This window comes from Lepidochelys kempii, chromosome 4 (genome assembly GCF_965140285.1).
Source record: "Lepidochelys kempii isolate rLepKem1 chromosome 4, rLepKem1.hap1, whole genome shotgun sequence".
Classification (NCBI taxonomy): Eukaryota; Metazoa; Chordata; order Testudines; family Cheloniidae; genus Lepidochelys; species Lepidochelys kempii.
In genome coordinates, this window is record NC_136383.1 from 11,156,028 (window position 1) to 11,172,693 (window position 16,666).

General features: G+C 38.8%; 1 protein-coding gene across 8 annotated transcripts in view; it reads left to right on the forward strand.

The window, feature by feature from the left end:
- The window catches only part of ANKRD17 (ankyrin repeat domain 17), a 132,988-nt gene that overhangs the window by 76,188 nt on the left and 40,134 nt on the right, over positions 1-16,666 (forward strand). For 7 of the 8 annotated variants that reach the window (XM_073340370.2, XM_073340374.2, XM_073340378.2 and 4 more), the window contains exons 7-15: positions 1,760-1,854; positions 6,606-6,843; positions 7,412-7,603; positions 7,998-8,107; positions 10,108-10,195; positions 11,626-11,753; positions 12,388-12,531; positions 13,493-13,595; positions 15,161-15,916. In XM_073340370.2, coding sequence (XP_073196471.2) covers positions 1,760-1,854; positions 6,606-6,843; positions 7,412-7,603; positions 7,998-8,107; positions 10,108-10,195; positions 11,626-11,753; positions 12,388-12,531; positions 13,493-13,595; positions 15,161-15,916 — 1,854 coding nt within the window. The remainder of the gene's footprint in view (positions 1-1,759; positions 1,855-6,605; positions 6,844-7,411; positions 7,604-7,997; positions 8,108-10,107; positions 10,196-11,625; positions 11,754-12,387; positions 12,532-13,492; positions 13,596-15,160; positions 15,917-16,666) is intronic. The other variant, XM_073340377.2, reaches the window with a different exon arrangement.

Consider the following 16,666-nt stretch of genomic DNA (forward strand, 5'->3'; position numbering starts at 1 on the left):
TAGTGTCCGGTCTGTAGTCTACATACTTAAGTAGCTACATCAGCATAGTAGCTGAGCACTGAGGTATTTGGGTGATCATAAATTTTGTTCTAATATTCTTGATTACATTTTTCTGATTGTTCCTGTTGCACTGTTCTATTACCCTAGGTATTGGGATGTGGTTTTTGATGGTCTTTAGAAAAGAGTAAGTAGTAATGGAGTCTTCTGAAAATGAATTATAACAGAGCAATATGATTGGATTTTGAATCCTGATCTGTGAGCTTTGGAAGCAGAGTAAAAAGCAAACCGCGCAAGTTTGTACTTACACAGCTCCTCACTCTTTTGCATAGGAAAGAACTTGGAGTTCAAGTTGACTGTGTTCAAAGTGCTCCTTCAGTCTTGTATTCCTTTCTTTCTTGGAGGTTCTGATCTCTTTTTGGCTTTCTAATTTGCTTCCAGATCTCGTGTCTGAGGCTTGAAAACCTGAGTGTGACAATGTTGTTATCACTATTTTTTGTTGCTGTCTTGGCTTGCAGGATTCTTTCCCCCCCACCCCTCAACTCCGTGACTAAAAAGTTGAAAATGGATTGTGGTACAGGTACAGGCCCAGCTGTGCCTTTGGACCCCTCTCTGGTCTCTGAGCGAGCCCTCTTCAGGTGTTAGGCCTCTTGTTTCGCCTCTCCTGGGGCGGAATCCCTCAATTCTCCCACTCTTATAAAAGGTCATGGGCTACTGCCTATTGTATAGCAATTGTGATTTCCTAGCAAGTCAGACTGGGCTCAGCCCCTGCAAGTCTTCCCTTTGGGGTCACTGGTACATAGATTGACAAGACTGCTTTCTTAAAACAAAATATTGTTTAATCTTTAACAGTAGGAACACAGAAACATTAGAGGATTTTGAAAACGGTTTATACACATCTGTCACCCATGGATTACCATCCCCTGGAAACCAGGAAGGCCCAACCATTCCAAACCCCCTCCGGAGGGCCTGTATGTGTGTCAGCCTGTTCCTTTCCTACAGGCCCAAACAACTGTGTCCCTCCTTCTGGAGAATGAGTTAATTGCTAGTGTCCCTTTGAACTTTATGCTCCCAGCCTTGGCAAAACAGCTGTGTACTTCGGCTGGAGCTGGAAAGTAGCCATCTGCTCAGATAATCTCAGGTATTTTCTCTTAACTTGTTGACCTATTTACCAGGAGGTTATTCATCTAGAGACATTGTGCTGCCTTTCTGCTGGTTTCCTAAGACCCTGCTATTAAACTAAATCCACCTGTGCATACAGTGAATTAATCCTATACAGTCATACAATAAATATTTCTATACACCGGTCATATACAGTATTCATAAATAAATGGACAGCAGCCTTTCACAACATGCTTACAATTAAAGTTAGGATTAAACCAGTTAGTCTAGTATTCTTTCTGAACAGTATCTGAAGTCCCTATAAAGTGATATGAAATTTGTGCAATTAATTGAACATTCTTGTAGCATATCACACGGAATAGTGCACTTGTACACTATTTTAGTGATTGGATAATGTAGGCTATGATGTTTGCAGTAAAAGTCTGATTTTTACCCTTGCTAAAAATATGGGAGGTGGAAGTGATGATTTCCAAAGTAATTTTCTTTGTTTATGGTATTGTAACTGAGTCCTGCGTTGTTTAACTAGATGTGTTAAAACCTTTCTGCTGTGTTTCAGTCTATGAACACACACACAAAACAGAAGAATGTGACTTGTTGAACAGGTTTTGAGGTTTTTATTAATTATGTATTTTCAATTTAGGCCATTTAGAAATGGTGAGGTTTCTTCTGGAGGCAGGTGCAGACCAGGAGCATAAAACAGATGAAATGCACACTGCTTTAATGGAAGCTTGTATGGTAAGAAACAAATACATTGCTGTAGCATGGAAGCATATTTAGCGTTTCTCCAGTTGCTGGAGAAGATCCACAAACCAACGATCCTCTTGTCTATTTGGTACACAATCTAATTTAAATTATATATGCCCATTCTTTGTGTCTCATTATTTTTATCTCTCCCCATACTCAAAAGAGGGTAAAGAAAACATGGTTTAAGACAATACTTCTCTAAAGCAGAATGATCTAAATTAGCACTCATTTTATGCTTCACAAGAATCATATTTTGTACTGGGTGACACTTTTGACTGCTATGCTAGCACATGTTTGGCCATGTTCCAATAAAAATTTTTAGAATTTGGTTATTTCTGAGGCCTGCACAAAGAAGTCTTGAAATAAGTGAGTAGTATTTTACTACACTTGAGTCACCAGCTCATATCTTAACTACAATCACTCTGGCTTGAAAGAAGAGCTTTGAACTTCAAGGTAACCTTCAAATCTTCTCACAGGAATCCCTAAACTGTAACAATATCAAATGAATGCTCCCAGTGGTCACATTAAAATGTGCATTTAGCAGATAACTTTAAAATGTACATGTTTTTACCTTCTAAACTTATAGGCTGAATGCTTGTCTTTGCCTGGTTACTGGAGGCATTCAGCACATGCTATTGCAGTTCGGGGAAGCTCGTTCAAAAAAATAAAACAAAACTTGCCATGTGTAGACTTTCCATTTCCCATGTGTTCCTCTTCCAGCTTCTTTTACAAAAAGTGTTGCTCTAGATCACATGACTTCATAGCCATTTAAAAATCTGTAATGATGATGATAGGGGAGATCTTAGAGGTGGCTACAGCCCTTCAAAGTTAGTTTAATTAAAAAAAGAAATGATATGTGGGTGATCATCCATTTCACGCTGTATTTCATTTTAGTCAATTTTTTTGGCAAGAGCTACAATCGTCTATCATCCAAGTGATAGCAATGAAAGTCATATCTCACACAGGCTTGGTCTAACTTACTGTTCAGTTCCTATGGTTTTAGTTTGTTGACTTGTGACCCATACAATTCGCAATATTAATTGTTCAGCTGCCTCTGTCCAAGAGAAGATTATCATTCTATCCCTCAAGCTTCATTTTTGTCCATGCTGGAGTCTGAAGATTTTGAGTCTCTTGCATGACAGTTTAGGAAAGCTGTTTGTCAGCATATAATTCATATTAATAATAATATTGGTTATTTATCCCATTCACCGTGTAAGATATTGATGGATTTATTTGAATTCTTTCACTTTTGATTAAATTTAGAGTAGCTATCCAGGCAGGTTTAGTTCCAGCAAATCTGGGTCTTTTTCAGAATCTTTCCATTTAGTTATCCTGTTGCAACACCAAAGATTCAGTGTGTAATATTCAGCATGCACCTCACCTATCCCAAGTCTAATGACATGTAAGCTGCAGGAATTTAGTCCCCTAGAGTGATGGGTGTGTGCAGATACGCATAATAACTCTGTACACGGAAGGCGTTATTGGAATGTTGTATCAAGGTTTCCTACTAAATAATAAGAAGGAAACAATTGCTTGTGACTGTTTTCCCCTCCCTTTTCCCGAAATTATAGCAGTTTTCTTTTCTTTGTGCTGTATCATGACTCTCCATTCCCTCTTAAACAGAGAAACTGAAAAAAATTTCCAATAAATTTTTTGAGTTTTGTTGTGTTATTCACATGCAAATGAAGAACAGAATCAAAGCAGAGAAAGTATAGCTTAACTTTTGCTAGATGCTGAAGTTTAACTTCCTTGCCCATTCTGATGATGTTAGTTACTTATCTCTTTGAATTTGTCCACTGGCTCCTCCTCTGTTACATCAAATTCAAGCTTCTTATCTTCTTGAAAACTTGGTATAACTAAATAAGCTTTATATAGCCATTCCAGCTTATGAAGTCTTGTCTCTCTTAACATTGCACCCCCCCAGCCTACTAGCCTCCTGTCCTGTGCTGAATGGTTTTGTTAGTTTCTGACATAAATATCTCCATGCCTTTTCTAGGCTGCCCTTCTGCAAAGGGAATTTTCCTGAACTCATTCTCAAGGGCCTTACTCCTCTCTACTGTTATGTCCCTTTCAAAGACCCAGTTCTAGTATGAATGTACTTTAAATACTTCCCCGCCCCCCCCCCCCCTTTTTTTTAACATATTGTGTATTTTCCATCCCTGATTAGTCTCTGTTCATCCTTAGATTGTGAACTCCTTGGACAGGAACTGATCTTGTCTATTGGAAAGCAACTAGCATGTAAAGTGGGGGCAGGGGTGTGTGTGTGTGTGTGTGTGTGTGTTGTAAATAATATGTGTGTGCTTGATGTAAGAAATCCTTTCACATTATAAACCTGTTTCACATTATAAACCTGTCTGAAGATGATTGTAAAATGATGCCCCTAATCCTTATTGAAGTCTTAGTTTAGTCTTCCCTTTCCTGAAATAAATATAAAGACTACAAATCTGGGTGGTATTATATCTACTTAAGCGATTTTGCAAGTGATTGAACTGAGGAGTGGGTGCTAAAATTTTTTAATTAATTTCTAGAAGGCTCGAAGGATGTAGGCAGTTCATTTTTGTTTTTGAGATACTGATGCTAAATATTGAGAAGCCAGAGCAATTAGATGGATGCTTGCTGTGTGATTTCACATAAAAATGAAAAATAATAAAATGAGTAATAGACCCCCCCGCAGTGTAGACCAGGCCTTAGATAAGTTTATTGTATAGCAAGAAACTTACAAAATATGACAAAAAAGACAAAATATGCTGTCTGGCTAAGCAAAAATCTGATAACCTTCCTGCTAAAGGTTCACTTATTGAAAGGTCTTACTTCACATTTAGAAATGGGTATATTATGTATGGTTTTCCTGAATGATTTATAGTAACTAAGGCAGCTAATATCTGTCAAGACGCCAGCCTATAAATTAAAGGTAAAGCCAAAAGGGCATCAGTGACAAGGAGTGGATTTCCGAAGGCATACAGTCCTTTCCAGTTCTGTATATAGTAAGCCACAAAAATGGACCATATCCCCCTGTGAGTTTAGGAGAACAGCTGATAGAAGTAGAGGTGGTTTCTGTGGTGTCACTTCGCTTTTTTTTTTTTAAACTAGCACCCCATTTCCACCACACTCATGCTTTCTTCTGAAAAAATGGACATGTGTGGCTAGCTCAAATGCCTGAGGATTTGTGTTGGTGGGTGGTTGCTTGCCTCTGTCTGATTCTTACCTCTCTTGGAACTGAATTCCAAGAGGCCTCAGAAGGAGGGATGCAGCTTCTCAAATTGAGAATTTTTTTTCCCTGCATTCTTCTGGAACTAAATTTCCTCTGTCATTGAGAATAAATATCCATGTCACACTTGTCCCAAATGGTCTGCTTTTAAGGGAGAAAAAAATCACTTCAGAGACTGCATTTTGGTATTTACTATTTTGACCATCAAGATAGCAACTAAGGGGCTGGCGGGGGGAAAAATTGATATGTTTTACTGCATATGATGTATAAGGGAATGTCTGCGTGGGTGTTTTTTTTTTTTTTCTTTTTTTTTTCTTTTTTTTAACCTGGTTAAAATTTCAGGTCCTGTCATGCCTGATAGACTGAGTGGATATCTAGTGAAATGACATCACAAGAGCCAAGATAATGCAAGCTGAGTGACTGAGGAGTAGTGATTTTTAATCCCTGTTCTAATTTTTTTTTAGATTGATTGAATGAATGAATGAATGTCTGGCATTTTGGAGAAAGGGAATTTTTTAAGGATAAAACACCTCTGCCCCTTTAAGATGAGAGCTTAGTGACATACATCTTGAGACCCCAACAAATCTTTCAGCAAAACCTGGGAGGACCAGACATTATATTCCTCATATATCTTAAATTTTTTAAATTAAACAATAAAATACACACTTCCATGTCTTCTTTATATAACATATATAAAAAAGAGCACCCAAGTTCAACTTTATCCACTGGAAAGATGACTAAAAATGTCTTACAGTAGCTTAGGAAGAAGCAAGAATTTTTTTTACTCAGTGTGCAGCAGGTTGTATTATAGTAATTTTATGGTGAAATTTATGATAGTGTCTGTTTCTTTCCGTGAAGGGGCTTGTTTGGCTAATACGATGAATATTTTGACAGAAAAGTAAACTTTTTTTATGATGGGATCAGAATTTCATTAGAATCTTGATAACTTGTTTCTTATTTTTATTTAATTTTTTTATAATTCATAAGGTACTAGTAAATTCTGTGCGAATTAAGTCAAAGTTAATGAATCCTCATTACCACACTTCTGTATTGAATTGTTACTAAAAAGTTGGGTGAAGAAAACCTTTTTTGTTTGAATTAGTGTAGTTTAGTGAAGTTCTATAGATGTCAACATGTTTTTTTTAAAACATTCATATGCTGTATTAAGTTCACCAATTTGTGAACCACACATTTAACTTTTGGGGGGCTATATAATGTAGCAATATGTCTACATTTGAGGCTTTGAGAATGCTTGAAAATACTTCAGATTTGATCTTGCTCCCATCTTAACTCACTTAATCTGTTTTAGCTATTTGGATTTTCAAAAATGTCAAAGGGTGTTAGAAGACCATTGAAATTCAGTGGGATTTGTGTACATAGACTCTGTTGTAAATCCCAACCACAAAGTGCATTGGGTCTGAATGAAGTATACATAAACTGAAGTATGATCTTTAAGCCAAGTTCTGGTTGTCAGGGCAAAACTTGTGTTGCCTGTATTTGTGCTTTGTTCATCTTATGTTTTTTGCATTCTTAGGATGGCCATGTGGAAGTTGCTAGGTTACTTCTTGACAGTGGTGCTCAAGTGAACATGCCTGCTGACTCTTTTGAGTCTCCATTAACGTTGGCAGCCTGTGGTGGACATGTAGAGCTGGCAGCATTATTAATTGAACGTGGGGCTAACTTGGAGGAGGTAAATGATGAAGGATATACACCACTAATGGAAGCAGCCAGAGAAGGTCATGAAGAGATGGTGGCATTATTGTTAGGTCAAGGTAACTATAACTGTGTGTCTACTCAGTAGGTTTGAAAATACTATATGGGCATCTAGAAATATGAATATCAATGTATAATTTACAAAACTAGTTACAGTGCTATTTTTTTCAGTCTTTTCCTATTCAAATAGTCTTTCTTCCAGATGCAACATCCTGACCTTTTTAACAAGAAATAATCCTCAAATAAATTCAGATTAATCAGTGAGAAGTAAATGAGCAACTGGTAATCTGAAAATGCGTTTTACAGAATAGCTTTACATACTGATTAACCAATATATATAATTTAGGTTCTTCAAGTTGGCCTCTGCATAGATCCACTTGGGGAATATGCTTCTGGAATCTTACAGAAAAAAGAGTGCTCACTGAGATCACGTGAGCAATCCCTGCTAGTCAGAGACAGTTGTAATTATGTGGATCTCAAATAATTTCAGGAGTTTTCTTTGAAACAGAGTAGTCAAATCAGCTTTACATTTTACATGTCTTTCATTAAAGAAATTAACTTTTTAATATTTGTTTCAGTAACTAACTTGATCTTGGTGGTGGGGGGTTTGTTTCTTGTTTTTGGAAGGAGCAAACATCAATGCTCAAACAGAAGAGACTCAGGAAACTGCCTTAACTTTAGCTTGCTGTGGAGGTTTTCTGGAAGTTGCTGATTTTCTTATTAAGGCAGGAGCTGATATAGAGCTTGGATGTTCCACACCTCTAATGGAAGCTGCTCAAGAGGGTCATTTGGAGCTCGTTAAATATTTACTAGCTGCAGGTATGGAGTCATTTTTTGTTCTGCTTAGTTGGGTTCTACAGGTTTGTTTACTTGAATAGGGTACCTGTGCCCATGTTGATAAACCTTCATTAGCAGCGTTATGAAGTTAAACTCTGCAGTGATTTATGTAACTGTTCTAGACTATTTAATATTTTGGATATAGGTTTACCGCTGGAGAGTAATAAGTAGCTCAAACTTCAGTTCTGAGGGGACTTGTGTCTTTCGTGACTCATTTCGGAGTATGGCTGATAAAATCTTTAAAGGAATATTTTAATCAACTTTTGATTGAATGGTAAAAAAGCGGTTTACAATCTGTTCCGTTAGGAGCGTAGAGACTTGGATATTTTTAGACGATTGTTTTAAAGCTTACATGTTCATTAATGCTGCTTTTCAGGGGCTAATGCGCACGCAACAACAGCCACAGGTGACACAGCACTGACATACGCATGTGAAAATGGCCATACTGATGTAGCAGATGTCTTACTTCAGGCAGGTGCAGATTTGGTAAGGAATTAGATGATGGTTTTAAATCAGAAATAAAAAAAATATAATGAGCACTGAATGTTAATTGCTGAAAACTTGTTTTTTTAAATTCTCCCTGTCATTTTACTTTAAATATGTTATCCAAATGCAGTTTTGTGTAGCTTGTTGACCCTGTGGGAATTAGTGATTCTTCTCCCCAGTTTGATGTAAAATGATTATTTCATTATCTAAAAGCAATTCTCAAAATGCTTTAGTCCAGTGGTCACCAACCTGTCAATCGTAATTGACTGGTTGATCCTGGAGCCTCTGCCAGTCAAGTGCAATCTCTGGGCCACTAGAAGTCCAGCGGGGCTCAAGCAGGCTGCCTGCCTGCCGTGGCCCCACACTGCTCCTGGAAGTGGCTGGCTGCTAGCACATCTCTGTGGCCCCTGGGATTCCTGGCCAAAGCATGGAGACCTGCTGCCCCTATCGCCCCCAGGGGCCGCGGAGATGTGCCAGCAGCCAGCTGCTTCCGAGGAGTGGCGTGGGGCCTGAGCACCGCTGTACCGCTGGCCGGGAACTGCCTGTGGTAAGTGCATCCCGGCCGGACGCTACACCTCACATCCCCTCCCGCATCCCAACCCCCTGTACCAGACTCCCTCCCAGAGCCCTCGCCCCAGTCCTCTGCACCAACCCGGAGTCCCCTCCTGCACCAAACTCCGTTCCAGAACCCACACCCCTTACCCCCTTCTACACCCCAACACTCTGCCCCAGCCTGGAGCCCCCTCCTGCACCCAAACTCCCTCCTAGAGCTCACACCCCTCACTCTCCTCCCCGCCCGAGCTTGCACCCCTCACTCCTGCACCCCAACCCCCTTTCTCAGGCTCAGCCAATGCACTCTCCACAGTTGAGAATGTTACACTGATTTGTGACAATCCCTGAATGATTTTGTATCTATAAACCACAAATGACACTAATAAAAAGTAAAACTCATGAAATGTCCAGTGGATTCTATGAGATTAGGTGCAGTGTGACCATATGATCCCTGCACCCAAACTCCCTCCCAGAGTTTGCACCCTTCACTTCTGCACTCCATACCCCTGCTCCAGGCTCAGCCCGGAGCACCCTCCCACACTGTAAACCCCTCGACCCCAGCCCAGAGCCTGCACCCAATCCCCGGCCCCAGCCCGGTGAAAGTGAGTGAGGATGAGGGAGAGTGAGTGACAGGAGGAGAGAATGGAGAGTGTGGGATTGAGTTGATCCTGGGTTGATCTTAAATTCAAAAAGTGATCTTGTGTATAAAAAGGTTGGAGACCACTGCGTTAGTCTGACTTACCTTGGCTGGCTTCCAAAGCTGTTCCAGCCCCTTAAAAGTAGCCTGAGCAGAAAAATACTGCTGCCGTGTCATTTATATGAAGCATTTCAAATGAAAATGCAGAAATGATCCACTCCACATTCTGGATAATACCAGAAAATAGCTGTTTCTGTTATGCTGCAAGTGAAAAGCCCGATTTTCCCCCCCACCCCACTTTCAATAGCGACTATTAAAGATGTCAATTCTGTTCCTGCTTTAATTACTAGGTGCTGATGATAAACTGTATTTAGGTAATGGAATAAAGATGATTGAGGTAAACAGAGACATTGTCCATGTTCAGCATCTGTTGAGAATGCCTGTAGAGCATTATATTAATGCCACATAAAATGAAGTTAACTCTGAAGCTTATTAATAAGGGAACTCTCTTCTTTAAAAAAGCCCATAAATATGGGCTTTACAATCTGAACATTTTAATACTTCACACTTACACTTTTCATCCGGGGATCTCAAAGCTCTTTACAAAGGTGGGTTGGTATTATCCCTGTTCTACAGATGTCATCAAGATAAGTCGGTTAGTTTGTGGATATTATTGGGTTATTAAACGTCAAAATGTAGTCATTTGTGATGGTAATAATATTTCAGCTGAAAAAGTACAGGCTGGATTTAGATCCCTTTTAGAAACTTGCCCTTTTGCAATCTTGTAAGCCTGTTTTCATATTTTGTCTAGGAACATGAATCAGAAGGTGGAAGAACTCCTTTAATGAAAGCTGCAAGAGCAGGTCACGTTTGCACTGTTCAGTTCTTGATTAGCAAAGGTGAGTTCATGAAGTTTTCTTTTCTGCTTTTATAAGAATTCTGACTTGAAGACCACTGTGTATGTAATGTAGATTCTATGTAGATTTCCAGTAATTTAAATAGCCGTGCTAGTACTAGGATAACTTTTTTTTTATGCTTAATTTTATAGATAATGGAATTAAGGTTCTGGACATCATTTGTCTTAAACATGCCCCTTCTTGCACCGCAGGCAGCGCATGAAAGCCTTCACGGCATGTTGTAATGTACAGATACTGAGTCGCTGCTCATGTGTTTCGATCTATTTTTTTATTAAATAGAAGATATTTGATCCATTTGATCCTCCTGATTGTCCATACAATTGACACATTGTATATAAAACTCAGTGTTTCTAATAAAAACATGGAATGATTATAGGACTTACAATGACATTATCGTCTTGCTTCCAACTACATTAATGTTGTTTTAATCACTCTACCTTGAGTTAGAATATTTAAGCCACTAGGCTATGTAGGCTAGGACTTCCAAACTTGGTAACCTAAGGTGAGGTACCTGATACTTAAAAGGTGCTGGTCACCTGCAGTTCCCAATAAGTTCATTGGGTGTTGTGGTATGGCTTAGGAACTCTGAAAATTAGACCCCTTTAGGCCCTAGTGTTTTGTTTGCATTGAAGATAGTGGAAGCTAATGGGTGCTCAAAGCTTTTAAAAATCAGGTGCCTAAATATTGATTTAGGAGTCTAATTTTAGCAACTGCATGTGTGGTCATTCTTGCTCCTTATTAACCCCGCTTCATCACCTAAGCAGCTACAGTTACAAGTTTTCCTCTCCTCCTCGTGTGGAATCTGACTGGCCTGCTGTCCCTAGTCCTGCCCCATTATCATCCCTTCGCCGATGTGAATGGGAGAAGGCACAGCTGGAATTAGTCGCTGCTTGCCAGTGACTAGGAAGGGCTTCTGCAGCAAATCAGTCATAAAGTGAGGCACTATGACAACAAAATTGCTGGCAGATCTTGAATAACGGCATCACATACACAATCACATTAGGTCCATGCATGTAATATAGACATATTCACATTCTTGGCTGGGAATGTTAATATTTATGCTATCTTCCCTGTATTATTTAGTAAAAGTAACATTTCTGATCCATTATGTAGCTGATGAGACTTTTGTGTTAACAATTATAACTTCATATTGTCAGATTTGCTGAATACAGTACTATATTATGTAACAGTCAGTGCGTCTTTTCCTAACATTTCTGGCCATCAAATACATTTGAAGTTGATTTATGCATTTAATTATTTTTAAAGCTGCTGTTTCATATTAGTCTAATATATGTGGAATTAAGTATTGATTCCAGAACGGGAATGGGTTACAGACAAGTGTTACAGTTCATCTTTTTGTGAAGTGATTTCTTCTCCCACCATCCTTCTTCCTCCCCCCTCCTGCACTGAAGGAGCAAATGTGAATAGGACCACAGCTAACAATGATCATACAGTATTGTCGCTGGCCTGTGCTGGAGGTCACTTGGCAGTTGTGGAATTACTGCTAGCTCATGGAGCTGATCCTACACACCGACTGAAAGTAAGTATTTTTAGCATTTGTATGTTTTCCTTGTCTTCTGAACTAATCTTATGGTTACTGTTTCAAATAAATGCAAGGACTGGCTAAATAAACTGACATACTTGTAATGAAAGTTTATAGCAATCACTCTCAAAATTATAAATGTGGATAGTGCTAAATGAAATCCTTATCATCCAAGAGAAGCCTTGCCACTAAGGGCTTGTCTACACTACCGCCTAAGTTGATGTTAGTTACATCTCTCAGGGGTGTGAAAAACCACCCCCTTGAGCAATGTAACTTACATCAACTTAGATGCTCTCCCGCTAACCTACTTCCGCCTCTCATTGTGGTGGAGTAATTATGTCAACGGGAGAGCGCTCTCCCATCGACGCAGTGTGTCTTCACCAGATGTGATAAATCGGTGCAGCGGCTCTGATTTAGCGTGGTAGTGAAGGCAAGCCCTAAGTGTATTAGCCACAGGAAGTCATGAATTCTTGCACCAAGAAATTAGACTGAACTTGCTATGTAATTCTCATAGTTTCATAATGTTAATGCCTTTGTGTTTAAAGATACGCTTGTAAAAATGTAAAATTAAAATAATTTAAGTTTCTCATACACATGGTTTTCTAAAGTAGTGTGCTACTTTTCTCTTTAGGATGGTTCAACTATGTTGATAGAGGCAGCTAAAGGTGGTCATACTAGCGTGGTTTGCTACCTGCTGGATTATCCAAATAACTTGCTTTCTGCTCCTGCACCTGATGCCACCCAGCTGACCCCACCATCCCATGATTTAAATAGGGTAAGATTCAAGAGCAAATTTTATTTTATTTTTTATTTTTTTTATTTTTAATTTTATTTCATTTTTCTGTGTGTTCATACTTAATTTGCTGAAAGTTAAGGTACTAAAATATGCACTAAAGTTATGAAAAATATCTGGAAACATAGGTTTAGCACATTTTGTAGGTTACTAGATGAGCTTTTTTGAAAAGATGCCACAATTTGAAGTGCAAACTGAAAATCCTTTGGTAGCGTTACTGGGTAATTCTTTGCCTTTTTCCTCTTGATCTGTCAATTTTACTGAAAAACAATGAGGAAGAAAATCTCAACAGTCGAAAACACTTGAGTAAGAAGTGCTCTTTTAACCTTCATTTGCAGCCAACTGTGGCTTAAATTTGCACTGCAGATTTATTATGGGTTACCATGTTCATGATGATGAAATTGTTAGAATGTTTGTTGTTTATACTAAGGCCATGTCTGCACTCCCCCTTATGTCAACAAAACTTATATCGCTCAGGCGTGTGAAAAAGCTCACCCCAAGCGACATATTTTTAATCGGCATAAGTGCTCGTGTGCACAGTGTTATGTTGGCGGGAGAGCGTCTCCTGCCAACATAGCTACTTCTGATCATTTAGGTGGTTTTATGATGTCTACAGAGAGCTCTCTCCTGTTGGCATAGAGTGGCTGCATGAGTGATTTTACAGCGGCACAGCTGTATCAGTACGGCTATGCCACTGTAAGCTTGCTAGTGTAGACATGGCCTAAGAATGTGAAGTGCTTAGGACCCATATGAATAATAGTCTGGAACTGTTAACAACTATTGGCACTGAACTCAACATTTCAAAAGGTGTTATATCAAATACTGTTTGTTATGCATGCCACTTTTGTAACAGTGACCATTTGTTAATATTTATTGAAGTATAACATCTCATTAAGCATATAGGACGAAAAGAAATGTAATCTATTAGTGTCCAATGTTTTAGGCTCCTCGTGTACCAGTGCAGGCACTGCCCATGGTCGTCCCACCCCAGGAGCCTGACAAACCCCCTGCCAATGTCGCCACAACCCTTCCCATCAGAAATAAAGGTCAGTTGTAGCTTTGCAGCTTACTTTAAACATCCTATCTAGGTAGAAGATTTAGGGTTGCTTTCAATTTTATTTTAGTTGACAAGTTCCTGCAGACAATAATCGTTTCTGGAATCAGTCAAGGGAATTAATTTAATTTTTGTAAGGACTGTTTTCACCCACATTAAAGACAAAATATCCATCTAACCTCTCTTTAAATTGGAATTTTTCAAGAAATGTGCCTCTCTAAAAATATTACATAATGTGTGGTTTTGCTAGATTAATGTGAAATGTCAGTTGTCAACCAGTATCAAATAGTTAAATCTTCGAAAGAATTGTCATTGATCACAGTTATCAGTAATATTGTAGCTGGTTTGGAATTTACATCTCCTTAAGATAGTAGTCTAGTAACAGATTTGACTATATTTAAAAGCATAATTTCTTGATTTTGTGCTGTAAAATGTGACTCGGGTCCCCTTTGCAAAGTAGTTGAACTCAGTATAAATTTGGTATCCATTTTTGAAACATTATGTAAAAGTGCAGCAAAAATGTTATAGATAAAGGATCTCCAGAATATTTTTTCTATCAAGGACCACCAGTAGGTCGTGTGTGTGTGTGTATAATAAAATATATACTGTGTATATGCTTGTAATACTTTACAATTTAAGTTCTGCTGGAAGAAAATGGGTCCTTCCACAGTTAGAAATACTGTGTTTTAATTTCCCTTCCATTCTGAACCATTAACCACTTTTCCTTATAACATTTAGATGGTATAGTGTTGGCTTAATCACTGTGGACTTGTTCACTATAAATCGGTTGGACTACACAGAGCACTGTCCTTTCTTACGTGAAGACTGAATTCTTTCCCTCTCCTGATTAGGGAGTTGGGTTGAACGTACGCAAATTCATGTCTTCTGTGTGGAACACCTAAACACGATAACTATCCAATCAGAACATATTAGTTTGTATTTTAATGCCTTAATATTGGGTCTAGTACTGAATGTCAAGCTGATATAGCTGGACTCCCAGTGTGAAGGGATTAAATATTCCTAATTAGATTAGCACCTTTTTAAATCTACCAAGTCAGATTTACAAAGCTAATTCTTCAAAAAAAAATCCTACCCATCAAATAAGTTTGGCTTGGTTTCTTGGCTTTTTCCATGCATTTATGACTTGATACCATCTCAAAACACAAAACAGGTCTAGGGATAGTATCTCCTTCCCTTTCTTTTTTGTATATCTAATTATGCCACTTGCATACCACACATCTTGAGGCAATCATTTTCTTGTCACAGACATGTAACTATTGTTGGAACAAATACCTTAAAAATAATTTACAAAACTGTTCTACATTATGTATAGTAATCCACTGTTAAATTTGCAGGCTAACCTCTGAATTAATATTTATCCTAACGTGCAAGATATGGTTTTCTTCATAAGGGTCTTACTGTACACTTTCACCTTCTATGGGTACAGTACCTTGGTGCCTAACTGTTGGCCATTAAATGTCCAAACAGTAGCTCTGTAATGAGGATGCCATTCATGTGCACTTCCATTGGTTCTGAGGGGGTTTCTTTTTCACACAGCTGCTTCTAAACAAAAGTCCAGCAGCCATTTGCCAGCAAACAACCAGGATGTACAGGGTTACATCACCAATCAGTCTCCAGAGAGCATTGTAGAAGAGGCTCAGGGCAAGTTAACAGAGCTTGAGCAGAGGATAAAAGAAGCCATAGAAAAAAATGCTCAACTGCAGTCCTTGGAATTGGCACATGCTGATCAGCTTACCAAGGAGAAGATTGAGGAATTGAACAAAACGAGAGAGGAACAAATTCAGAAGAAACAAAAGATTTTGGAGGAACTGCAGAAAGTAGAGCGAGAGTTACAACTGAAAACGCAGCAGCAGCTAAAAAAGCAATATCTAGAGGTTAAAGCGCAAAGAATTCAGCTTCAGCAGCAGCAGCAACAGCAGTCTTGCCAGCATCTGGGACTACTGACTCCTGTTGGGGTTGGAGAACAACTTTCAGAGGGGGACTATGCACGATTACAGCAGGTGGACCCCATCTTGCTCAAGGATGATCCTCCGCAAACTGCTGCGCAGATGGGCTTTGCACCTATTCAGCCTCTGGCGATGCCACAAGCTTTGCCTCTGGCAACAGGTTCCCTACCTCCAGGGACCATCGCAAATCTTACAGAACTGCAAGGTGTTATAGTTGGACAGCCAGTGTTGGGCCAAGCACAGCTGGCAGGGCTGGGGCAAGGAATTCTGACAGAAACTCAGCAAGGGTTAATGGTAGCCAGCCCTGCTCAGACCCTCAATGACACGCTGGATGACATCATGGCAGGTGGGTTTATATTGTTATGAGCAGGTATAATTTATGATTTGCTTACAGCTAGTAGAGGGTATATCAACTTGCTTTTTCTTTTCTTTTCTTTTTTTTGTTTGGTTTTGTTCTAACTACCATAACAATGAACGATTTTGGTATACTGATCCGTGTCCTTAGGGCTTTAGAATAATAGTTCAGTATAAGTAGTCTTAAGTAAACATTTTTAGTTTGAAGGATTGACCTCCCGTTTGAGGTTTTGCTACCCATTGCCCGTTTGACAGGTTGGTATGCTGTATGTGCAAAATGCCATCTTATTTTGCATAGTTGCTTTGGCCATAGTTGAAACGATGATAATATTACAGCCCATTTCTAGATGTGGAGCACCACATTGTTCTTCAGTGTTCGTTAAGAAATAGATTTAATATTTGGAATAGGTCTTCTATCAAATAGTGTACTCCAAGCAAGACCATCTGAAATAGACCTTCTGCATTTGATTGTAGAATTAGAACTGCCATATTTAAACTTAAATTATTTAGGAATTGAGCCATAAGTAGGAATAAATTTTAAATAAACCTATATGTATTGTTAAGAAATACACAGATTAAAATTGCTTTACCTTTATCTATGCAAACAAATTTAAATTTTTCAAAACTTGTCTATGAGAATAATCCAGTATTAAGACATTTCATACACATTAGATTTTTCTTGAAGGAGGACTAAACAGGGCACTAAGAATAAAATAGGGTTTAGATACAACCTGAAGTATAG